Source organism: Atractosteus spatula, chromosome 13 (assembly GCF_055471065.1).
Source record: "Atractosteus spatula isolate fAtrSpa1 chromosome 13, fAtrSpa1.hap1, whole genome shotgun sequence".
Classification (NCBI taxonomy): domain Eukaryota; kingdom Metazoa; phylum Chordata; class Actinopteri; order Semionotiformes; family Lepisosteidae; genus Atractosteus; species Atractosteus spatula.
Window position 1 is genome coordinate 7,715,435 of NC_142718.1, and position 26,234 is coordinate 7,741,668.

At 40.2% G+C, this 26,234-nt stretch overlaps 2 protein-coding genes across 2 annotated transcripts; one reads left to right on the top strand and one right to left on the bottom strand.

Moving 5' to 3' along the window:
- Positions 1-826: 826 nt before the first annotated feature.
- dytn (dystrotelin) lies at positions 827-13,214 on the top strand. Its single transcript, XM_088931045.1, has 14 exons — positions 827-845; positions 1,487-1,561; positions 1,877-2,078; positions 4,339-4,424; positions 5,041-5,141; positions 5,447-5,518; positions 6,555-6,718; positions 7,053-7,164; positions 7,903-8,048; positions 9,409-9,589; positions 9,724-9,800; positions 10,751-10,910; positions 11,785-12,295; positions 13,063-13,214. Exons 1-14 carry the CDS (start codon positions 827-829, stop codon positions 13,161-13,163), a joined length of 2,007 nt encoding a protein of 668 aa, XP_088787171.1. The 3' UTR covers positions 13,164-13,214.
- A 5,085-nt stretch (positions 13,215-18,299) lies between these two features.
- On the bottom strand, positions 18,300-25,293 carry LOC148821741 (protein FAM237A-like). Its single transcript, XM_088929876.1, has 2 exons — positions 24,909-25,293; positions 18,300-18,580 (listed from the first exon to the last, which is right to left on the bottom strand). Exons 1-2 carry the CDS (start codon positions 25,291-25,293, stop codon positions 18,432-18,434), a joined length of 534 nt encoding a protein of 177 aa, XP_088786002.1. The 3' UTR covers positions 18,300-18,431.
- Between the last annotated feature and the right edge of the window lie 941 nt (positions 25,294-26,234).

The window sequence follows — 26,234 nt, forward strand, 5'->3', positions numbered from 1 at the left end:
ATTTTTATTTACTGTAAGCTTAATAAGGCAGGATACTGCATGTATTCTTTTTCAGAAGCTTGAGAATACCTAGAAACGTTTCAGAAACACATCAAAGTAAAGAAACTTACACTATTGATGTATGTACAGTCAACTCAGAGGTAAATCCAATATATAAATAGTTATTTTCTTGCCAACATATTTCATGAGCTTCTTTCAGAAGCCTGCTTTATTATTTCCAGGATGATACGTACTTCTTTGGATCCAAGGTAACACACGAACTGTACACTTGTTCTCTTCCCTATATTTATATTCCTCTCAGGGGTTTTCAGCAGCTAGCGTGTTCCAAATTTGAACTGTTCTCTTAAATTAAACAGTTCGACAGGGTAGCTCTGCATTTCTGATATAGTAAGCTTTGATGATAGCAAATAAGGTATTTTTGTAGCTCAGCTGCAGTAAGACTGAGGTAATGTGTACTAGCTCCATAAAAAACAATGCCAGAACCTTTTCAACTGATGGCCCTATGCTTGAATTATGATCCCCAAAAACCTTTTCAGAATCAACAGAGAAAAACCAGTCAACACAAGTGGATACTATGGGGAAGCCCATTTAAAATTCAAAACACGAGGTAACTTTTAAATAAAGGGTGCAGGGAATGTGGAGCAGCTCTTAGCCACGTTGTTGAAGATAAGACTCCGTTGTTGTTTTCAAGAAACAAATGCCTGACATTTGTGACTTTTCTTCTGTTTTGGGGAGTATGTTAATTCTGATTTCAAAATTCTGGGGCCTTTATGGAATTGTCCTTATGTTTGTTTCAGATTAATGCATCACGGCTGAACAATATTTCATGGATCCTGATAAAATAGGTATGCAATTTGTTTTACAGTAATATACAAAAATCTTCTGTGTCTGCGTGGTAAATGACAGGATAAACTCCATATTCCTACTGTAAGTGATTTGGTAACATTTAAACTTGGAATACACCACTAGAGAGCTAAGGATGTTGTCAAATCAAAACGCAAAGGCTTTAAAGCTTGCAGTTTAAAGGTAATTGACAGGTCTGTATATTTACACACATAAATTGCAGTTTCCAAATGTGCCTCTGTACATCGCAAGTTAATACTAATAAGTCCTACTTGTTAGGGAAAAGTTTTGATTTATTTACGTATTCCATCTGCTTATTTAGTTAACTTACATTGGAAAGTTGCATTCAGCTGTTTGAGGTCATGACAAAATACTAAAGCAATTTTAACAGTAGTTAACAGCATTTCGTTTTTCGTCTTCTAAACCTACCAACGTTAGTGTTTGACACTAAAGAGATTCCTCTTCCCGATATTGAAGAATGAGCAATTTTTCAGCATTTTTCTAATCTTCCTGTTTGAATTTTTTTTGCAGATTTGCTTTCCAGAAAACGTAACATGCATTTCTCAAGCCCGTTTACAACGATAATTCCAACAGATTTGTCCTGCGTGCTCGTCTTGATTTGTTTCTGGTTTGCTTTTCTCAGAAGGTCTTAATGAAATCCAGCATTCAGTGTACCGAACAGCTTTCAAGCTGCGATCCCTGCAGACACAGTGCCAGCGTAAGTGAATATTGAAAATAGGAGTCTTTTGTGAGTATAGGTGGGGATAATTGATACACAAGTGATATTCAAGCTGTTACAGTAATTTGTCATGACTAGGGCTTTTTGTGAATGGAAGGACTGCAAAATGAAGTTGATGTATTGAAAATAAGTATACAATTTACAATTACTACTACAATTTAGGGGCCTACTTAATGTAACAGTAGACAGAATTAGAAAATCTGGGCATAAATCTTCTGTGATAGGGCTCAATCCTCACTGACACCATGCTCCCAGTGGCAAAAATTGTTTGCTCTTCTTTCTACTCACCTGTAGTGGATTTGGTCGATCTTGAGCTGGTGAAACCTATGCTGTATGGGTTGAGGACGACACTCCAAGGAGATGGCAGAGTCTCTCTCCGGGGAGTGACCCAGAGTTTGCAGAAGCTCTTCCACAGAACTGGGCAGGAAAAACCAGGCCAGGTAGCCGCAGGAGCCACAGAGCACACTGCCCGTCTCCTGACCACACTGTATGACAAGTGAGTGTGAACCGCTAGCAGGTGGTTAGCAAGAGAGAGGTGGCGGAAAATCAATTAGTCTTTTATGTATACTGCCCTGTGTCAGGAAAGATCGGATATATGTCAGAAATTAAAAAAAAATATATTGGAGAAATAGATTTTACACGCTTTACATAGGGACACACTTTACAAATTAGGTGCAGAATATTTTTCTACATATAAAAGTAAACCAATAATAACAGGAAAATATCGTGATCAGCACCTCTCTATACAGCTGGATTCTGTATTTCCTGACTGGCAGACCACAGATTATTAGGGCCGATGGAAAGCTTTCTTTCACGCTGACCGCCAATATAGGTGTCCCTCAGGGCTGTGTGCTTAGCCCCCCTGCTGTTGTCCTTGTTTACCCACAGTAGTGTGGCCAGACACAGCTCCCACTCCATCTACAACTAAGCCGATGACACTACCATCACTGGCCGAATCACCAGTAATGATGAGACGGCCTACAGGGTGCCTTGACAATAAGCTCAATAATAGTCTCAATGACAATAACAGTTTGAGGAAGGCTGGAAGTATCACTAAGGATACCAGTCATCCTGGTTTCTCATTTTTCTCCCCCCCCTCCCTCTGGTAAGCGTTATAGGAACATTAAGGGACAAACGTCTAGATTCAGAAACAGTTTCTTCCCACAAGCTGTCAGTGTCACGCCCTCTGCAGCCAGAGGGCGCTCCTACTCTGTCCTGTCCCTAGTTTCCTGTGCTTTGCTGTCCTTCTGGTGTCTCTCTCTCTCTGGGGCTATATATTGCCGGGTCACTGATTCACCTTCGCTCAGCATTGACGTTCGGATGTCCCGAGACCCGCCTAGCATCCAGGTCACCCCACGTCCGCTGCCTGAGGGCATTGGTTTCTATACGACTCCTGAACTGCTGAGCCCGGGCTAATCCCCCATTCCGCCGCTATGCATAGGGTCTTTTTCCCTCTCCTGCCTCTCCACGGTTCGTCCCTTCCGACATCCGTGACAGTCAGACTACTGAACTCTACCCCTTCCACTGACTCACACTGACGTTTTTTTTCTCTTCTCCACCGCATTAAAGTTGTATGTTATTTACCTTGCTGTTGCTGCTGCTGTTCTGTGTTGATGTTTTTATAATAATAATTGCTTACACTTATCTGGACACTCAAAGCGCTTTACAAGTAATGGGGGCTCCCCTCCACCACCACCAATGTGAAGCGACGACAGCCATAGTGCACCAGAACGCTCACCACTCATCAGTGGGGAGGAGAGCAGAGTGATGAAGCCAGTTCATAGATGGGGATTATTAGGAGGCCAAGATTAATAAGGGCCAATGGGAAATTTACACCCCTACTGTTTTTGAGAAACGCCCTGGGATTTTTAATGACCACAGAGAGTCAGGACCTCGGTTTTACATCTCATCCGAAGGACAGCACCTGTTTACAGTATAGTGTCCCCATCACTATACTGGGGCATTAGGACCCACATGGACCGCAGGGTGAGCGCCCCCTGCTGGCCCCACTAACACTTCTTCTAGAAGCAACCTTAGTTTTTCCCAGGAGGTCTCCCATCCAGGTACTGACCAGGCTCACACCTGCTGAGCTTCAGTGGGTTACCAGTTGTGAGTTGCAGGGTGATATGGCTGCTGGCCATTCCTTTTAGGTCATTCCTTCATGTCTTTGTATTGGAGCATGCATGCAAATAAGCATTTGATTGCACTTGCGCGTATGACAAATACACTGAACTGAACGGAATTTACTCAAAGCATTCTGGTCCACAATGGCTCATTCACTGATACACCTGGAGACCAGGAAGAATCATAATGACTGTTCAACAAGTCTCAGGGAGTAAGGCAAAACCATTCAAGTTTCATTTAAACTGAAACCACTTCCTAGAATCCAACAAGAATGTTCAAATCTCCTAAACTGAGGGTTAGATCTTTGACATGGTGGGTTTGTTCAAGTTTGGGATTTCAGGTTCAAATCCAGGTTATGCCACTAGTGGGTGGCTAATGGATTCTCCTGGGGTGGAAAAGATAAATTTCCCTGCTGAGATCTGTCATCAGTGATCAGTACTTGGACTGTCCTCTTGTTGACCTGGTTTTTCAGAGGGTGTATACAGTAAGTAAGATGAATGACTCATTAACTTAATAAATAGGTACCATATAATATCCTGTTTTCTAGCATTGGAATGACCATTTTACTGAAAATATATGAACTCTTGATGACTTTGATACAAAGTAAAAACAAATATTAATGATTTTTTAAGGGATCGCACTGGCTTCATTCCTCTGAGATCTATGGTCACGGCTTTAGTAGTGTTCTCAGGAGAAAAGCTCTCTGCAAAATACACAGGTAAGTTAGTCAAACTAAAAACCTCTGATAGGGTTGTTTCCTCTTTTTTAGGCAATGTTATCTGTGAATTCTACAACTTGCATGCTTGATAGTTGTGTACAAGCATTGTTATCCTCCCTGGTCAATGCACCTGATTAATATCGGTGGGACATCTCATCCATTTAGTAAAGCAGAAACATTAAAGAGCTCCTTGTATTTTGTCACTGTTTTTGTTGCACCAAGACACCAGATCAGATTACTTGTACTGTACGTGTAACACACTTGGCAATTAAAGTGATTCTTGTTCTGATTCAGATTCTGATTCTGATCATGCAGGTCCTATAGGCTGCAGATCTGCAGGGTTTTTAGCAATAAAAAAGTGATGAATAAAGTAACGCCGATATTCTCACTCTTCAGCTGGATTACACTACAGGAGAGAAGAAACATTGTGTTTATTTTCAAGTTTACAGCACTGTAGCCCGCCAAAGCCACGACAATCTGAAATTTGTTGGATACCCTAGATATCAAGACTCTTTTTTTGTTGTTCTTCAACCAGACTGTAGTGATGATTTTAAGAGGTGTATGCATCTAACCTTATTTGAAAAAGCGTTTATGGTCTTTTGATGCTCGGCTGTAGCTCTGTCGGAACTGGCTGTCCAATGTAGTGCCAGTCAGAGTGTCCCCAGTGGTCATGTGACACGAAATGGCCTGAGGATTCTCTTAGAGGACCTTAAGCAGGTATGACTCTTTTTAAAACTTCTCAATCGGGTAGCGTCGTTCATCATTTGCCATTTTATAGTGTCAGAATATCTAGTTTGCAATGCATATAGATGACAGTTTTATGTATCATTTAATAAATATTGCAGAGTATGAATTGAGATATGATATGCTGTATGTAACATAACATAATAAACTGCATTATGTTATGTTAATACCTAAGTTTGTTCAGATTTTTTAATACTTTTCCATGGTGATAGATCCTCTTATGCTATAATTGTAAACGTATCCTTTTATCATTATCTGCTCTCAATATCTTCATGCAGATACCAGGGGTAGCACATGAGAGCAATGTCTTTGGCTCAGTGGAGAGCGCGGTGCGTTCCTGTTTTCAGGGGGTAGGTCCGACTCGTTAATCCATAACATTTTCTGCACACCGTAACTGTACCTGGCGGTATACGCTTAAACTGCAAGCCCAATTCGCCAGACCCCTTATTAAATCTCGGAACAAAATAAATTCATGGCCGTTATAGAACAACTTTACAAGTTTCGAATTAAGCACAAAATCATGAACTTCGTGAAAATACTGTAAGTCGCCATGTTGTCGCGAAGTTGCTTTCTAGTTCGCATGAATTGTGATGTGATGCCGCCCTTCCTGCTCACTAGTCACCAATGTAATGTACTGTAGGAGCAAATAAGTACAGGTTGTGCAGAACACATTTCACCGCAAGAAATGTTCCAACATGATCTGCCAGTAGTAAGCAGTTTTGTCAGCCAAACCGTCTTGAAATCCAGAGAAATATTTCTATTGGATTAATAGAGATGTATTCAGATGCCTGGTTCTTTAAAAGGTAATAGGGCCAATTTCTGCCACTGAACGTTTTGTTGCCTCGTTCTGAATCACAGATTATGGCACTGCGCATACCTTGAAATTGTGTCTGTTTTGTGATGCAATTAGGTGGTTTTACAAGTTACTAAAGTATGTGCATTTTACTTTCATTGTGGTTTGAAATGCACTCATTCATGCTGATTCTTTCTAACCCTGAAATATAAAAATAGTGTCGCAGTTCCCCTTTAACTGTATGTACTGTTGATACAGATTAAAGGACATATTGGGAAACAATATAATCCTGACTTGTTGTCCCTCATTAACTTGTTTTTTAGAGTGAGAATTCTTTGCTTAAGTAATTCAAGGTTGTAAACAGTTCAGCTTTACTGTCACACACAGACCACGGTGTCCTGCTGGCCCCACTAAAACCTCTTCCAACAGCAACCTTAGTTTTTCCCAGGAGGTCTCCCATCCAGGTACTGACCAGGCTCACACCAGCTGAGCTTCAGTGGGCTTCCAGTTGTGAGTTTCAGGGTGAAATGGCTGCTGGCCGTAAAGTTATGTTGTATCGATTTTTTGTTTTTTTACCGTACGTGTCTTCTCAGGTTCTCACTGCTTGGATCCCGGAGGGCAAGTTTGTGGAGTGGTTGCAGTCAGACCCCACGTTTCTTCTGTGGCTTTCCACCTTGTACAGGGTATCTGCCTCCGAAGCTGTCACCCATCACTCCCGCTGTGACATCTGCAAAAGCTTCCCCATGTGTGGGCTCAGGTCTGTTTCTTTCATCTTCAAATAAAAACAAACTCAATTACATGGAAAGCTGGGTGAAAACCCATCAACACGCACTTTGCGTTTGCATCGTCTTCAGTTCTTTATTTCACCGTTGTTTTTAAAGGTACAGTACACCGTCTACAGATATGCTCTCCTTGCAGTCCTTAAAATACATTTTTTTTACAAATCTATAAAAATGACATTTCAGTTTATAGATGTAGGGATGTAAGGAGTCACAGGGGACTTCAGCGAAGGTTTGAGGTGACTTTAATTAGAATGACGTGATATTTCATTAACGCTCCGATTTGTTTTTTTCGTCGTTCCACATTTTTAGGTATCGATGCCTGAAATGTCTGAATTTGCAGATTTGCCAGGTGTGCTTCTTAACTTGTAAGACCACGAAGAAACACAAAGAGTCTCATCCTGTAATGGAGCACTGTACACAGGTGAGATATCGCACTTTTCCATATTAAAACTAAGAGTATGTAGTAATGGAGGTCAGGGTGTGATGTTACCACACGTAAGAGAAATTTGCATAATAAAGCCGGGTTTATTTGTTTTAAGAATGGTTACAGAACAGTACTTACAATCACCTAACTAGAATCTGGATATTAACTGTGGATAAGAACATGAAGAAAAGTTTCCGTAATGAGATTGAATAAAACTTTAAGGGCACTCCACACCGATAAGAGTGGAGGTGGCTTGGTTTGTATTGCTCCTCTATATCTTTTTGATCCAAGAATGGTATTTATTTCTTAAGGTCAGGGTCTCACTTTTAACTTTATAATATGTCCCACATACTATAAAAGTAGAAAACTTTTTTTTTTAAGTATCGCCTGTTTTTAGTCCTGCGTCCACCTTCATTTCCACCCTGGTTCTGAGTTTTCTTTGGCCTTATTTGAACAGGAAGTTGAGGTAACCTTGTAATATACTGTAAGACATAAACTGCATCCACTAGTCAAAGTATTAGGAACCATTAATAGTCAAAGTCTCAGTAACCATTCATCCATCTTCTAACCACTTCATGCAATACAGTTATCTTACAGTTCAGCCATTTCTCCAGACAATTCTGAGGATCTTGCTTGACTGGGAAAGTACTTCAAATCTGTCTCATGCTGCCTTCACACACACTGCCTCCTATAACGCCTTCGCCAGTGCTCCTCTCTCGTCCTCTATCTCTGCAGCCCTCTTTGAAGGAGACTCTGAAAGTGTTCACCCGCACAGCCCGAAACAACTTGCTCCCCAGGCGCTGCAGGCAGAAGGAGGCTCAGAGAAGAGAAGCTCTGGGTGTTGTGGAGAGCTGGGCGCCCTCTCCAGATATCCAGCCACTGTGAGTCCATGAGGACGAGTGGCGTTTTTCTTGAAAACAAGCCATTTGTTGCTAGCTGTGCAGCCAACATGGAGTGTACTGTATTTGTAGCAATATTGCACTGACACTGGAAAAAATGCTGCAGTTAAAGAAGGGAAATCACAGTGGTGAATACATTTTGATTACAATAATGAACAGCTGATTGCAGGAAATTGTTTGGTATTGTAATAATTGAAGATCTATCCATGAATGATTTTTTGAAACAGTCACAATCTATTAGATCACTTCAAGGTGCTTTTAAATCTGCGTTCTTGTTTGAGTTCAAAGCATGCTCTTTATTTTTTCTAAATTGGCTTTATTAGTCACCAATTGACCTAAAACCTGAAGGCGCAGGGTTGGAGACCACAGGTTTAAATGTTACGACTAACTTGCAGGTATTTAGTGGTTGCTACATCTACGCAATATGCCATATTGTTTTCATATTGTATTGTTTTAATCTTTACAGACAGATTTTATTCATTTCCATATGTCATATATTATGACATAGGACACATATTATGTCCTGAACAGTGAAAATTTTCATTTTTAATTTTACTTATCGAACATAATTTTCTCTTCCTTTGGTACGCATGTTGCATTGGAAATGATCATTAACTATATACTGTAATACAAGGTTCAGTTTTATACTTTTATTTACAAGTAGCTGGTACAAATTAGTGCAGGAATGCATAGAATGATATTCTCTTTTTCCCTTTTCAAGTCCTCAGTCAGGATACTTGTGCATTCACTTTAGTTACCTTGCCTTTATTCAATGTCTATTCATAGCCCACTTTCAAATGCCATCCCTATAGAAAAGGCTTTGATGATGGGCCACATGCTTAAGGCTCCGGCTTGAGTAGCCATGCTGCGTTTGAATAATTCCTCTTCTTCTGGAACAAAACATCACAATAGAGACAGACGTAACAAGAACTTGCATCAGGTTTGGTAGAGAACCTTATGTTTTTCTTTATTGCATTTCAGAAACGATCAAATGTACATTATTCATTCCCACTCTAAAGGGATAGCATTCCTTGAGTTTCTTTGTCTTCTTTGCAATCTCTAGTCTTTGACTTTTGCAGATTCCGTTTCTTCATTTATTCATCTACTTCTTTTGGGCACAGAGAATTCATGATGTTTCCTTTGTGTGTTTTTCAAAATAATGTATACTCTAACCGAAATGCTAAGCTTCTGTTGTTGTAGCATAACACTCTAATCTTAGTTTTACCTTTCCAGAATTCTATGTTGGTGTCGAAAAACAAAACAGCTCTCTCCTAGAGCTGTGTAAAGCACACCGGGTCACTCCGAAGAACATCTTTAGATCTCTGCCCCTTTTCTGTTTCAGAGATCATGTTCAGGCCCAAACAGACCCTAAACACAGCTCTCCATCACATGTCTCCCACTGCATCGAAGAGGTTAAGCTTCAACATAAAGGGATTATTAAAAAGGAACTAAAAACCACTCAGACAGATACAAAAAAGCTACCAGAATCCAATCATCAGCCAACAGGTTCACAGCACCACCAGGTAAGCTACTGAGATATTGGAAAAGTTGCCCAATTGTTACTGGTGCTGCTGTGTTTTGATTTGAACCAACTAGACCTATTGTCAAAGTATCACACAGGACATACAGTAAATGTGTATTTTTTTGTGGTACGCAGAAAAAGGGAACAGCATATCTGAAAGATCAACTGAATCGCACACAGGCTGCTGTCAGAAGTTTGCAAAGGGACAAATGGTTAGTATTCTTGTACTTTCATTCTATTGCTGCTTTCATTTAAATGAAAAATAGAAAAAGTAGCCAGATCTGGTTCTCAGAGGTGTGCAGAGTATAGTGCTGTACTATACTCTATGTGCTACAGGTCTGACAAAAACATTATCCATGCAAAACTAGGGAAATGAATTGATCCAGTTAGGTCAACAATGTGCTTAATGAGGGGCTGAAGTGCTATGCTATAAAAACTAGAGAACAGAACATAAAAAAGAAAATCAATCTTATTCATTTGTTTGCTAGTTTGATCCCTTACTCTAGAGCAGTCATTCACTACTGGTCATGGAGATTGACAGCTAATTGATCAACCTTAGCAAGGAAAAACATAGCGACATATACAGTATAGAGCCATATATGTAAGAAAAAAACGTACGTAACATTGAAAGATCACTTTCTGTAAATTTATTTCTGTCATAAAACACAGCCGTGACATAAAAAATGATCTATGTTTTGTGGGAATCCTAAACCTACCCTAACTAAGGATTTGGGTTGGGGATCAGACTTTCTTCAGAGAGTTTCCAATGCATTTCAGCGGAAAACCTGCTTCACCATATCAAAATACTAGACTGAAATGACTAAGCATGAAAGAGAATGTATCAGCAATGGTAAAAATGTATTTTGTGATAATTAATCTGGTATTGCAAATTTCATGTTGAATGGTGTTCTCAATGAGCATGGCTTAACTAGGGTAACAGTCAGGAATACCCAATCAATCATGGCTGTATTCGATAGTATACTGCACCTGTGCCTTAAATACCAAATGCAAGAGTTTGAAAAGTGCAATCACTTTCTTTCAAACGTTTACTACACTGTTACAATGCAGTGTACAGTATATAGCTTAAGCAGTTCTTGAATGTTTAGTTTTAGACTTTAATGATTTCTCTAAGCTTGACTATGGTTCCCTTCTTTGTACGTAGTCATCTGGAACATCAGGTTCTTCTATGGAAGGGTACCTCTCAGTCTGAGCACACATCACTTAAGGACATGTGCGGTCAGCTTGAAGCGAAGATGGAAGTCCTGGCAGAGCACAACCAGAATTTACAAGACGAGCTGGCTCGGGTCTATCAGACAATGCAGGTAAGGCAGAAGCCACAGAGGTTTTTATACCTTCCTATTCTTCAGAATGTCTAGAGCTTAAAGGCAAACTTCGTCGATTGTTTTGAGAATGTTCATTTTATTTCGTTGGCTGTGCTTGGAATAATTGTATCTGAGGACAGTATGGTGGCACAGTGGCTAGCATCGTGGCCTCAGGGTGCTGGAGCCCTGGGTTCAATTATCTGCGTGGCATTTTTATGTTCTCATTGTCTTCGTGTGGGTTTCCTCCCACTGTCCACACACATGCTGGTAGGTTGATCAAAAATGGGTGTGTGTGTTCAGGTCTGTCTGCCCTGACGTGGACTGGCGTCCTATCCAGGGTGTACCCTGCCTTGCGTCTGCTGGAAGCTTCCTGTGACTCCTTGTTGGATAAAGGAGTTAGAAAACAGATGGCTAGATGGAATTGTCAGATATATTTGTAAATGCACAGTGTTTGCAAGACAAAAGAGGTATTGAAGAATCTTAATTCATAATCTTTAGGTCTATGTGGCAGAACTATGTGTTTCCTTGCTCTTAATGAATTGTGAGTGAGCTGGAATGCCACAAGACAGCGTCTGATTGATAGCCTCAACTTAACCCTGTTGCAGTCTTCTACTTTCACTAAAGTAAAGAAAAAGCATGTTTCTGTCGAAAATTAAGAAGCATTTTCAGAGCAGATGAGTAGCAAGGCTCCTGTACAATCTCTAAAATGCTTGTGGTGTAGGATTGTGTTTTAGATGCTAAAATGTTCAGCTTAGTTTGATACCCTGCAGTTGTGCTGAAGGGGTGAAACTGAATCATCAGCTAATTTGACCTTGTTGTGTATTATGCTATGAGTCAAGTAATCTGAGATTTCCTTTCCTTCCTTTTGCTTTAGTTGAACCAGAAATTCCCCCAAAGCATTGTATCGGCTGCCTCTCTGCCTTATACGTTAAGGAAAAAGGTGAAAAATGCACAAGCTGTCAACTCACAACATCTAAAACTCCTGGAAGAAGTCAAGGGAAAACTCTGCAAAACTAGTGACAAGGTGGAGCCGTCTCCTGAAACGGAAGAGCCAGCCCAAAGACAGTCCCCGTTCACTCTCTTGGATAAAAGAGAACGCACAACCGGTGCCTCAAGTGCCACAGGCGCTGAAGTCAGGATAACCGGATGTCTTGGAGAGAGCGATTCCCGAACCCGTCTGAGGCAAAATCCTCCAGATGTGCATAACGAGGATAAGATGGCAGCGTCAGTCCAGGAAGAAAAGTTCTTGCCGGACGTTGCAGATGAGAAAGGGCCATCACACACTGACTCAGCCAAACGTGAAGAAGATCACATTCATGACGAGGAGGATTTGTTTGAGCTTGTGCAGCAGCTTAAAAAGGCCCTTTCTCTGAAAGTACAAACAGGTATTTGTTTCTTCTTACACTCGAACTGTAGCAAACACTATAATATACTGTACATGAATATTTCTATCAGGAACCGTCCGAGAACTGTTCCTGTTTCATGACTTGTGCAAATAACCTTCTCATCCCCTTTTTTGATCAGACTCCATTCTCGATTATTCAGTACAGTTCTTGGTCAGAATGAATGCAATGTTAGGACATACCAACCAAGCCATTTGATTGAAATTATTTAGTGTTTGTTTTCCTGTTTCTTGTATTGATGCAGGTGAACTAGTGATGTGCTGTAGAGACATTCACTAATGCCACTTTACTGGGATAGTGGTTTCCCATTTCAGCTCAGTCCATTTAAATAACTGCCTTTTACATCCTGCCATTTCTGCACTGTACCAGTAATAGTGGTGACAGCAGGAGACTCAAATGTCTTTCAGCTTGAAAGAAAGAAAGAAATAAAAATGCAATAAAAACTGGGGACCCAATTTAGAACTCCTTCTGGACCCTGTGAGAAAATTGCTGAAGTTTTATAAAAAATGTCTCCCTCCAACAACATGTAGTGTAAACTGCGTGGATTTCCACTTGATTATTTTTTGTGGTTTATTATGAAGTCTAAGTGTCACACAGTCAATCCTTTTTAGTTTTTTTATATTTTAAGAGTCCCTTTTCTATAAAAAACCCAGGATAGCATTAATATTTCTGAAATTATGAAACGGTCGTCTTCAGCTGAAACAGAAAGATCTTTTTACTCCATGACCGTTGTTTTCTGTCTTTTGCAGGATCACACTCTGCAACAAAACAGGAGCTGATAGAGGCAGCAGAATGTGTGGGAGATGCCATGTCTCAACTTGTCAGCAAAGTGTCATACAAGCTAACCTAACTGTACTGTTAATAAACCTGATGCCAAATTGGTAGCACTACTACACTGAAACAATTTCTCTCTCTTGTTTGAATGTTACTGTATATGTTTTTATAAGTGGAATATAAATGATATATTGTTAATTAGTATTCAATGAAACTAAATAATATCATTGTTAAACAAAACAGCACTATTAACATCAGTTTAGAAAGCATATATTAGTCTTAAATATTAGTCTTATATATTAGTCTTACATAAAGTAGAATAAATATTTTTCTTCCTTTCGATTTTAATTAGCTGCTCTAGTTTCAATGTAATAGTCATTTATTTTAGAAAGCAAAAAATGAAACTGTTTTAGTTTGATAGAAGATTATCAAAATAATGGGTGTTTTAAAACAAATTAGGGCATCATAGTCAGCCCAAAGAGAGGCATGAAAATTGCACAGAAGGACAAAACTCTCATTTCAAGACACCTTCAAGAAACTGATGAACCGAGGTGACAAAACATGACATTAAATGCTGAAAACAAGCTCACCTCAGAAGTAGAGTCCAAGAGAAGGTAAACATGGCCTAAATGGCTTATCTGAGATATAAAGGAAGAGAGTGTTTTATAGACTCCCTAAATGTGCCCAAAGTTAGAAAAAGAGAAAATTGGGATTGGGGTGCAGCCAAAAAATGATTTTAGAGTTGCCAGGAGGGAGACAGAGACAAATATTGCATTAGAACAGAAATAATACAAAGCATTTTTCCAATATTTTTGGAATCAAATATTTCCATAGTGACATTTGGAGATAACAGAACAGGATGACTATTTCACGCACGTTGGAAAACTGTACAACAGAACAACATCAATAAAGTGTCACAGGTTATAAAATTATCAAATCCAGGTTTTACAGAGGCTAGAGTAGGTCCTACTCAGGGAAATGTGACTAGCACATTGGAGATGCACAGTAGCACCAGTTTATAAAAAAGGACATACAGAACTGATATTTCAATCCATCTTACTTTTGTCGCACATAATGTTTTGGTAAAGGTTTGGAAAAAAAACAAAAAAATACTTAAAAAATGATGGCATCTGAAGAGAGCCTTGAAGTCTACATGAAGAGTAGTCCTTGTGAACGAGCAGCAAGGATCGTACATGATGCCAAAACATGCAATGCCAAAACATGCAATATCATATAATATTTCTTATATATTACACAAGAAAGCTTTTTTAAAGGCTCCTCATAAAAGCTTGATTCTCAGATTAAAAGCCATTGGAATTCACATTAATGTATGCAAATCACTGCAAACTGGCTAACAAACAGGAAATAACACATCACGATAAGGGACACAACTTCGTAATTGGGAAGATGCAGGTGCTCGGGGATGTTGCTCTTTTTGATCCGTATCAGTGATTAATATTATGATATAATATTATAAGGAGTTACATTTTCAGAAAATAGATCATTTAGTAAATAGGGGTTAGCTGCAAACTGAGCCATTGATATACGGCGATGAAGAAGAGACTTTGGGCATACACTTATGTCATGATCGTAAACCCCTCCTCTTAAGGACGCTCCAGCCCTTCCTTGTTCTGTACTCATTCCCTGCACCTGCCTCACTCTGTTTCGCGCTCTGCACTGGTTCCTGTACCAGGCGAGTCCAGTACCTGGAGTGCCTGATCCCGTCAAGTTTTTAGTCCTTGTTCCTGTTTTAATCCCCTTCTGTCTTCGTCTTGGATGGACCAGCCGGCTCTGGACTCTTGCCTTGTCTCGGATTCCTCTTTGGACTCATTTTTTGACTGTTTGCCTCGGCCACATCTCCCCCGAACACCAGCGCATCATGGACACGCTCCCCGTTTTCATTCCTGACCCCTGCATGCTTTTTCCCCGTGTTTTCCTCACTCTACCCCTGATTGTGTCGTCTGCATAGGGTCCGGAAAGAACGCTTTCGTTACAACTTAGCCGAATTTCACATACAAAAAGGACCAGGGTGCTCTTATAGATTTGTTCATGAACTCTCCAATACAAGGTGGGAAAGCTGTAAAAAATGCTTCAGTTTACAGGACTGAGTGTGAAATTCACTGTATACCCAGGAAGCTCTGCTAAGAACTAATAAACAATATTGTGTTCAGTTTCAGTTTTAGTTACCATGGTAAAAAGTATGTTATATATTTAGAAGAGCAATAAGAGTGATTTTAGTCTTCAGGAATTGTCATAAACAGACATTTTTAAGAGAGCAAAATCTCTTCGGTCTATGCCTGGGACAAGGGAGATACGGTAGAGAGGAAATCGGACTCAAGCGGATAAAATCCAGATCGGTAAAGATAGGGTGAATCCAGGGATTTTCTAGGAGAATTGCATACTTAGTAGTGGAAAACAAACAAGGGTTCACGATTGGAAAATAATTGGGAATTCATCTAGGGCTGAAAATGAGAAAGAGTTCTTTCCTCACGGAGTTGTGGCCAGGTAGTTGAGACCAAAACTCTAAACCCTTTTGAAAAACAGCTTAGGTTTTAGTTTCACTTATCTACTAAACCACCAGCAAGATGTGCAGGATGGATTCCTCTAGTCTGCCTCCTTTCTAATAATCTTCATACTGTACTTGTAGGATTAAACAGATATACAAGTGGAACATAACTGGAACAACTGGCTACCATGTTACAATGTTGTAACGTTGGACACACTACAAAATGCTTTTTGTGTTTATCCTTTTGGTTTACTATAATCATGGTCTTGTTGTATTAGTGTAAGGTAAGTAAAGTGAACATGTAATTCATGAAGCCAATACACCTGAACATTTGGAATGACATCCAAACACCTTTACTGTGGCTTGACAAGGGTATGAATGCTCTAATATTAAAATGGGATTTCCTGGTCCCGGAGCCTTCCCCGTAGAGCCACTGTACCTGTCATCGCCACTGTTTCGAGTTCGGAGAGTGACCTACATGGGATTAAAGAGGAAAATCCAGGCATGCAAGATTCCAATGTTAAGGTGAGTGGGGTAACAGTTCAACACCAATCTCCTCTATATACTGCACTGTGGCCTTGACTGTGTTTTGGCCACATTGATGGTCCCTTCTAATCTTAGAATATTGCAATCATCCCATTCTCAACATTTGAACAGGGCTTGAACATGTATGATGTGGGTGACACTGAGTGTTTGCATGGAGGTCTGCTTGCAATTGGCAAATGCAAATTCCCATTATTTTCTGTTCGATATGTTGACTCCATTAATTTTGTAACCTGTCTTACGTATCACCGGAGATGTAAATGTATCAGTGTGTATCAATCAATGAATATCTATGGCTCCCACTGTGTGGATCATTGTATGTCCTGCACAATGACGCAGCTACAATGGCATCTACAGTATGGCATCCGTTGACTTATGCCTGTCGTTGTGTACCAGTCCAACAGTTTGGCCACAAAGCCCTTCATGGTAACAGACACTGGTGACCCAAGCTACTGTTTATTGTGAACAATTTGTTTCTAAACCATTCACACCATTATCACTGTTTTTTCAGCAAATTTTGGGATGTAAACATTTTTCCATTCTTGTTTGAATGTCAAGTGGTTTGACACATTTACTAATTAAAAATCAGATTACTTCTTGCTGTCCTGCACTCTTGTGGAGAGAATCTGTACGTACAGAATGACTACTGCATTACACGGATGCACTGTTTGTGACTATATATTCAATTAACTTCCTGTACCCTCTTTAGGATGAGTGAATCTCAAATGTTGGGTTGAATGTCATGGTGAGATTGAAGTTATTATGCGTTCATTTGTGGTAACTACTCTATGTGTAATGTTGATCAAAATTTGCTCTGAGTTACTTAATTGAACTCATTTCTTTACTTAGAGCAGGAGTTGGCAACCAAAATAACAAAAATATATGCTTTTTAATTCAGTAAAAAAAGCACTGCATGTGAATCTGCTGTGCAAGTCTTTACTAAAATAGTCAAGCCTTGATATGAATACAAAGCTTTTCGTCCAACAACGGCAACCACTGCGCCACCATACTGCCCAACTTCAACTTGTTTAATTTCATATTTGTCATCCTTTTCATGTTCAAAACTCAAGCAACACAGTCAAAACACAAAAACAATATCCATATCCCACAATGCATATGTTGCACATACTGTATTATAGGGGAAGGTGGTACTGTAGGTCCCTTTTCAGGCCATAAAGGCTCATGGGGGAATGGGAGGCAAGGGCCACCATTTTTCTTGACCATCCGACACTGGAGGTGGAGGTGATGTGGTCAAGATCACACTCCGGCTGGCCTATTACCTCCAGAAGGTAATAAACCCTGGTACTCATTTGGAAAGCAGACTGAGTGGACCTGGGAGCCATCTGGAAGGAATTAGAGCAAGCTACTGTCAATTGCTTGCCCCTACCTGGGATTGAACCCAGGACCTTCCAGTCAAGAGCTAGACACCCTTGCTGTCTGAGCTACCACAGGTGCGGGGGAAGGTGGGGAGTTATCTAATGTTTCAAAATAATATGTCATTTGCAATTGAAGATACAAATTGCTTATTGCTTGGCCTATCAAAATTCTTTAGCAGGGTTTTAATTATTGTGTTAGAAACTATGAAGGAGTTCTTAGTCATTTGCGTTGCCAGCCCCAGAGAATATAGTTTCCAGATTTAAGCTAAAAGCAGTTCACTAGGAACAACAACACCCAAGATCAAAGCGTGATGAACTATTATGGAGCAGATATTGGCTTAACCCGCTTGACTGAGGGCAGACCTCCTGGCCATAGGACAAGGAGGCCAGGACCTCCCCGCAGGGTAACCAAGGGGTAGCTGCAGAGGTGGAGTTGGGGTGGAAGTGGGATGCAAAAGTCATACGCGAGGGAGAGTAGGAAATCACGTTTTTATAGTGTTCGGGGGAGGAAGGATGACGGGAGCGATTGCTAATTACTGACAGCTGAGTATGATTGAGCGTGCTTGTTGTCATCCCTCCTGAACTTTCGTTATAAACTCCATTTCAGAGTTATAGCCCAGTACTTCTTGAGTCAAATTACTTGTAAATTCGCTTTCTCCCTCCTCCGTTACATGTTTTTTGCGGAAAACCTAGAATCCCGTCACATAGCTAAGACCAATGAATCCACTCCCTAGAGTCCCCTCTGCTTAATTTCCTTTAATTACATTCGGCTTCGTGCCTGCCACATGAAAGGAACACAAGGAAACAACTGGATGGATGTCTTGACTTCCGAGATTAAAAAAGATGAAGTTCCGCCGCTTTCATTAAAGACAGAAAAGGTCCAAAAAGGAGTTACAAGCCCCTTGACGTCTCAAAGGGGCTACATGCTGGAGCTCCTTTTTATGCCCACAGCCCTTGTTATCCGGCCCAGGGTTCCAGGTCCAATCCTGTGCACCTGGATTCCTATCAAGTCTTGGGTATATTCTTTTTCTTTGGAGAAGTTACTCCGCAGGCTCCGGATATATGATTCTGAAAAGCAAAACAAGAACATTTTTAAACCGGGGAAGAGTTTTCTACCATTCAGTTCCATAGGAGGGCTTTGACCCAACCAGGTTCGCCTGAGCAAAGACACACAGTACAGGGGATGGAAAGGTCAAAGGCTTCTTTTCCTTGTTTACTGTTTGGGTATAAAAATGAAGCACCCTGTCTTCAAAACTTATCACTAGCTCAAAATCAATTAACTGTTATATTGCTAAATATAAAGCATACAGATCACTTTGATGTACAGTTTGCAAAAATTAGCCATTTGCATTCCCTTTGAAGCAAGATATTGTCACGCCCGACATCCCTCCCTAGAGGGCACTCCACTACTCCCGTTATTGTTTCTGTGATTAAGCTTCTCAGGTGTACCTTTTTAGGTTTATTATTTAAAGACTAGGTCCTCCAGTCCTCAGGGCTCATCATTACGGTAAGGATGTCGCGAGGCCTGCCTAGCACCAGGAAACCCTACGTCCGTCTCCTGAGGGTATAGGCCTCATCCCCGACACCTCCCGCTTCCTGAGCCCGGGGTCTGGAGGATCTCGCCCCATCACCCTTGGACCTCCATGTCTTGTCTCTCCGAGTGTTCCCCCCTCCCGGGGATTTTAACCTTCTCGCGTCCCAGGATGGATTCCTCGCTGATGGACTCTCGGACTGTGCCCTGCCTTTGGACCCGTTTGGATTTGGATGCCGTTCTTTGTCTCCCCCGTTCACTGTCTCACAGACTGTCACTATTATTTTGTGCACTATTAAACCCCTGTGTGGTTCTTTACCACGCCTCCTGTTTTCTCCAGCTCTTACCGCATCGCATAGGGTCTACTACAAGACCTGACACGGATCTCAGTCCGTGTTCGTGACAGATGTAAGATGTGAAAAAAAGGGTTAACTGATTTCTTTCTGCACAAAGACTTCTTTTAGTACAAGATATTCCATGCTTAAGCACTTTTGAGTTATGGCGGGGACGGGAGTTAACCGATACGAGATTCCAAGTGCGAGCTGGAGACTCCCTAACCGTGGGAAGAAGAGACTAGCCATTCAAAGTGTTCAAAAGGTCTGGAGAATGTCTGAACACAGGTGACCTCCCCCCATTACCATAGTAACAATTTGCGTCAGAAACGACTAAAGTTTGCTACATATACTCGGGGCTTTACAACAATTCTCTGAACAATGTTTCGATCTTATTGTTCCTTGCATGCAATATACTCAGCTGTTTAAAAGTCATCTCGCGATCCAGAACTCTGTTACAACACCTGGTACAGACATTCTCAGACTCAGACGGAAAGATTTAAAACTATAACTGTTTTCGCATTGTCCACGTGCATTGGCTAAGCACAAATAGCCCTGTGCTACTGATCATCCCATTGGATGTTCATGACGTGATGATTCGTTGAATGTATTGCCAGAAAAACATAAAAAAAACCATGGAAACTTAATCAAATCAAAATCAAACCAAATCAAAGTTTATTTATCAAATGCAGAACAATACAGCGTGCAGCAGTAGCTGCTGGCAATGAAATGTCTTTTCTGCGAGCTCACAAAAATCACAAGAATCACAAAAATCACAAAAAATCACAAAATCAAGGTGACGAAAATAAGGTTACATAATAATAGGTGTAATAGAAATTGAATAAAACTCAGTGTATAAGAAGTTATTATGGGTGAACAGCCATTCTTAATTGTACATGCAGTGAAAGGACAATTTGCAATTAAAAAAAAACTATATATGTTGATTTTGCTAGTAAGCGTCTTTGATTTTTCAGGTGGTACGTCAAAGGGAAGATCAATGAAAAAAAAACAAATAACGAGGAAGTGGAAGAAGCAGTTCTGGAACGGTTCAATGGACAAAGAGCTGAAGGTTTGCTAGTATGTGCAAAATGATGCTCCAAATGATGCTTTTGTGAAAAAAAAGTCTTTAATCATCAAACCAAAGCCTCTAATTTAACCAGTAGATTATTTTAATCAGAAAGTGACGTAGATTTTGGATTTTTGCCACCGATCAAGACTTCTATAATTCATCTTCTTTTTTTTTAATTCACTGCAGGCATTTACAACACAACAATAGGGTCTGTTAGAAAAGCCTGTTAATGACACAGAGACGATTCATTTTGGTAGACACGGGATGTTCCGAATTTAATTTCTGAATTAAGGAAGAAAGAATTCCAGCTCAGGGTGACTTTGTGGCACAGTGGTTAGCATAGCTGTTTGCAGTACTGGGAACCTCAGGTCAGTTCCTGGGGTGCTACTTGTGTGAAGTTTATATATTGTTACCATGTACTTCCAAAATCCCATCTGAGGAAATTAAAATGTTAATCCGCAGAAAAGTCAAAGCTGCTTTTACCCCCAGTTCTGCATCAGTTACAGAGATGCAAGAATATTGCTACTCAAAACATTCTCTCTCTTTCCTAGCGTTAATCCTGCATCAGCAGGGTCCGTCTCCATTTGGTGGTTTGAACCGAATCTTTGAGCTGATGTTGCCATTAACTGCAACCGAGAGATACTCCAACCGGCGCGTCGCTCCGCCTGCCGTCAGAGTGGGGGGGGGGGGGAGGAGAACAAAGTAATGTAGCCAATTCATAGAGGGGGATTATTAGGAGGCCATGATTGGTAAGGGCCAACGGGAAATTTGGCCAGGACACTGGGGTTACACCTCTACTCTTTTCGAGAAACACCCTGAGATTTTTAATGACCACAGAGAGTCAGGACCTCGGTTTTACGTCTCATCTGAAGGACGGCGCTTATTGCTACTCAAAACATTAACCAGCAAGAAAACAGACTGACAGACTTTTTTGATTTACCAGCATGTACAGTAAGCAGTGTATGGGCTGTGCAATAGCTTTCTGTGTTTTTTTATGAACTATGCTGTGCTTAAATCCAGCATAGCCTTGTCTCTATTTTCCTGGTTAATTGAGATTTGGCTGTATGATGTAGTGAAAAATATTGTGGGTGAATGAATATGAATACACAAACTTTCACATTTCAGAAAATGTGTTCTACCTCTTGCAGAGTCAGTTCTACATTCACCAAAGTTTAAATCCTATATTGAATATAATGTAGAGATCCTAAACATCTCTCAGAATAAAGGCGATCAACATCTGACAGGGAATCATTTGGGCCTGTGCATTTTCTGCCAATGCATTCGAGTTTTTGAGGACAAACCTTGCTTTAACCACAAAATAATTTAGAGATGGTTTTCGGAAACACTTGTTGAAAACAGAACTTTGACACATCTGTGAAACACTAAGAACAAAAATTCCACAGTTAAGAACTCAAAATCTATTATTGAAAACTACAAGCACATTGTGAGTATGTGGGCATAACACATTGACTGGGCCAAAACACAAAGTAAAACTTAATGTTTAAAAATTTTAACAAGAGAAAATTTCATTTCTATCAAACATTTCACAATGATTGAAAAAAGCACGAGAGACGTTGATCTTCTGGATTAAGAAGGTCTCTTTCTCCATTTGTGTCTTAACATTATCCTAACTGAAAACTGTCTTAACTTAAATAATTCAGTTAACGCAAGGCAGAATTCTAAATTGTCAAAACAGGACTCTCCGTAGATTCACATATACCCAAAAGGTAGTGAATCAACACAATTTAGAGTTCAGGCAAATACAGTGGTCTGTTATTCTGGTTGGGTAATACTGTACTTCATGCCTGAAGTGGTGTTTAGGAATGTAGCAGGAATCACTGTGTTTGAGAAGCATATTGTGGTGACACAACCTGTCACCTGTCTCCAGGTTATCCCGGAGAGCTGAAATCACATTTGATGCCTGCCCTGGGCACCTGTTTTGCTTTAACAAAGGCTGAAATTCTATATTTTGATCTGAAATACAAATTTCATTAGTACACAGCAAACACGACAGATTTCTCTTCACTGTATCTGCACACTTCTGCACTTTCACTATCTATGATATCCAGAAATCTTTTGCGTATGCTGTATACGACTCTGTCTTCCACCATTCCAGAACACTCTTCTGGCATGGAATTGATAGAAGGTGTTTTAAGAAAATGTCATTACATTTGCCTTATTTGTGTTTCATACTGTGTATACACAGTATGTGTGTTTCAGATCAGTCTTATATGTACAGTAACTCAGAACTATTCCATGTGTCTTATTACTACAGTACTGTATATGGGTTCTTTAAGTGTTAGTTTTTATAGTGCACTATTCTCTTTTAGTTGTTGCTTATTGGTTCAAGTTTTAAAGGCTATGGCCTTTGAAGGCTTATATTGTTAATCACTATGGTATGCTTCAGAGCCAATTTGAACCAGAGAGAGAGGTTGTAAAAGGAACAATTAGGACAAAAAGGTATTAGAACAGGGTAATGTACGTGGATAGGTTTCAGTCTGACGTTAGATTCATAAAAGACAATACACAATCTCAAACTAAACGCTCACATTACTTTGAATATCTACTTCTAATTTCAGAATAAGCTTTTGCTTGGAATTGATCTTGAATGAAGAACCTTATCAAACGCCTTCTGCAAATGTAACATAATTATATGAGCAATGGGTATCCATTACAATTGGTGCTTGGTCAAAGAACTCTAAAAAGGTAGTCATGGATGATCCTCTAGATCCATAGTTAATGTCAAAAGACATTAGGCTGCAGAATCAAGGTGGGAACTGGTCAGAGTTCGGCTCCCAAAGAGGCAGAAGTGAATTGTGCGCCACTGAAAAATTAAATCTCCGCCACATTCAATGTGTGCTCTCTGCAAGGTTTTCCTGAGCATAAATGAAAAAAAGAAGTTTCCAAACACAAAAATTGTTTTTTATGAACTACCTGAGTCATTTTTCTAGGTGAACCATTATAGTAAGAATGTTTCTCACTCATTACCCATGAAGCATGGATAAAACCAATCATTTTATATATGGAATTAAACAGTATAAGCATAGCTTATGTAAAACAACCTAAAAACATCAGATTATTCAACATGCACATTCAACATACTGTAGGTGCAGACAGACCTGTCAGGACTTTTAATGTGCCCGTACATATTGCTGTACAACAACATTTTGGAGTTCTTTTTCTATCAGTATAATACAATACAAGAACACTTCTTACTTGATTTACACCAAACAAAAATTCAAGCCTCAAAAGGTTAAAGATATAGGAAATCAATATCCCCACTACAATAGTCATTGCTGTGCTTGCTTTCAAAGTTAACATATTATGTTTCATAAATACAGTGCCTCCAGAAAGAATTCTACCCCTTAAACAAATGAAATACTAACAAAGATATTAAAGAAATTCAGGAGGAAGGCTGGATCCTAATCACGTTCACTTCCGCTCGCCTGCGTATATACTGGACTAGAAGTGTCGCATCCTGTACTTTCCATAGTGAATCCCTCCTTCTCCCCCATCCAAACTCCTGCAGCAGCTCCCTAGCTCATTCCTCGCAATGCTGAGGGGGTCTGGGCAGCCTCACCCTTCCTGGCAAGGCTGTTAATTCCCTCAGCCAGGTGAGCTATGCCAAAAACACTCTGCCTAACTCATCTCCTTCTCACATTTAGTAGGATCCAACCAAACTGCTGGATAACGTTGTGTTACGACAGAATTTGCAATGCAAACTGAAAAGAATGCATGAAAAAGCAATTCGTACACCGGCTTCTGTGAATTCCCAGATTTGGGCATCCTGAGGATTGTATCACAGAGTTGTATAGAGAGGTCCTTGATCTTTATGGTAGAGTTTTTTTTTTCTCTGACAGACACTGCCAACTAAGGGACCTTATACAGACAGGTGTGTTTCTTCTGAAATGTGTTAACCACCTGAACCAACCACAGGCACACTCCATTCCAATTTTAAAGTGACCGCACAAGGGAAGTCGATACCGCACCCAAGCTTGATGTGGAGTGCCACGAGAAAGATAACGAATAATTATCAAATCAATACATTTCAGAGTCTTCCTTTAAATGACATGCATTTTTTCCCACTTTGACTTTAACAGTAATTCGCCTTGATGAGGGACAAAAATCCTATATAACTGTATTTCTATTTTTAAGACACAATGCGTTCTGAACAAACTCCAAGGGGTGTGTGTATGTGAATACATTCCGAAAGCACTGTATCTTAAAAGTGCAAATTATAGCTTTTTTATTACAATTGTGATAGAATCAAGATATATTTAAGTCATTTGGTCAAGTAGACTTTGCATTTTTTGACTGAGAATTGAGTTGAAGGGAAGATTAAACCAGCTAAACTTTGTTATATCATAATTTGAATCCCCTTTAAGCCTTTTTACTCCTTCACATTCCACAGAAGGTGAAAAAAGAAGCATGTTTACAGTATACAGTATACTACGGTCTACTTACTGTCTGTCACCAGAGAGTGGAGGGCTGTTATTTCCTGTTTCCCCTCAGAGAGATGCCTGCGACCCAGGCCATGGGTCCTGGAGAGAACACAGTCCACATAGATATCCCAGAAGACTTGGGCCAGGTCCCAGAACAGAGCTCCGTGCTTCAGGTTGTCCGAGGACTTGAGGTAAATCATGAAGTCCCAGAAATCTGGGACTGTGTCTGAGATACGCGGTTTCCTCATCTCTAGCAGGAGGGCTGAGGACGACTCCCAACACTGGGGGTCAGCCCGCCCCAGAGCCAGGGGGTCGATCAGGCCATGACACAAGTGTGGCCGGACACACATCGTTCCCATGACCAGCAGGGTGTGCATGAGCCTGAGGATGCCACCGGCACTGTCCATTGGGGAGCTAAAGACCTGCGGGGGAAAGAGCACTAAGTTCTGAAACACAGAACATCATCTGCTGACAACACAAAGTATGTGCGATTCCACATAGTAGTTCTAAGTAGACATTTTAGCGTCAAAGCATGGGACAGTGACTTGTGGGTAAAGTAGACATCCATGTCCTAAGACAGGTTTTGAATGCCCTGGCTTCAGACTTTCTTGACCTAAACACTTTAATGCCATTAAAAGAGTTTGGAACGAGCTTGACATGAAAATAATGTTAAAAGCTACTGTAGCAACAACAACAAAATGCTGTATTTGGACGGAATGGTCTAAAAAAGAAGACACCATTCTTCTGCATGAAATGATATAGAGGGATTTCCCTGACGTTACTCCGCAAGACCTACAAAGTATCTCGATCTTTTATTGACAAACTGTTTTGTTTCTAAAATGTAGTAGAAAGTTGAATGCTAAAAAAAATAGCCGTCGAGTAGAAACTGTGGAAATGGCGAAACATTCCACTGAATAATGAAAGGATTATGCACACAGTATAACAGCACACAGTATATGTATACTTGAAGCCTTAGAATGCTAATTTGTTTTCATGTAAAAATTGGTGCACATTTGTCGCAATTGTTCTAAAAATATCCCAAAAGTAATCGTTATTGCTTTCTCTATTTGGGCTACAGCTAAAATTGAATTCACAACCGTGGCTTGGTTGGAAATCAAATAATAGCTATTAAAGCAACAACAAAACATAGCCTTAAAACCCTTTGAAACATTACATCGAATTCACTCAAGTACTTGCATACTGTACCTCATAAATGTCAACTTTAGCTGCCTCTTATGTAGAGTATACTGACGCATAAATGAATTGTAATACACTACACAACGTAGTTTTGTTCTTCAGGAGTCCTGTTACATTAGCTACGTGCATAGGAATTTAAATTAGTATATTA

What these genes read in the sequence shown, in the direction of transcription:
- dytn (XM_088931045.1), top strand. An exon ending in TAATGGAGCACTGTACACAG is followed by an intron (nt 7,165 to 7,902) that starts GTGAGATATCGC and finishes CTATCTCTGCAG; the next exon opens with CCCTCTTTGAAGGAGACTCT. An exon ending in CAGGTTCACAGCACCACCAG is followed by an intron (nt 9,590 to 9,723) that starts GTAAGCTACTGA and finishes TGTGGTACGCAG; the next exon opens with AAAAAGGGAACAGCATATCT.
- LOC148821741 (XM_088929876.1), bottom strand. Translation starts at nt 25,293, where the DNA reads ATGGACAGTGCCGGTGGCATCCTCAGGCTCATGCACACCCTGCTGGTC. An exon ending in CCACTCTCTGGTGACAGACA is followed by an intron (nt 18,581 to 24,908) that starts GTAAGTAGACCG and finishes TTTGCTTTTCAG; the next exon opens with AATCATATATCCGGAGCCTG.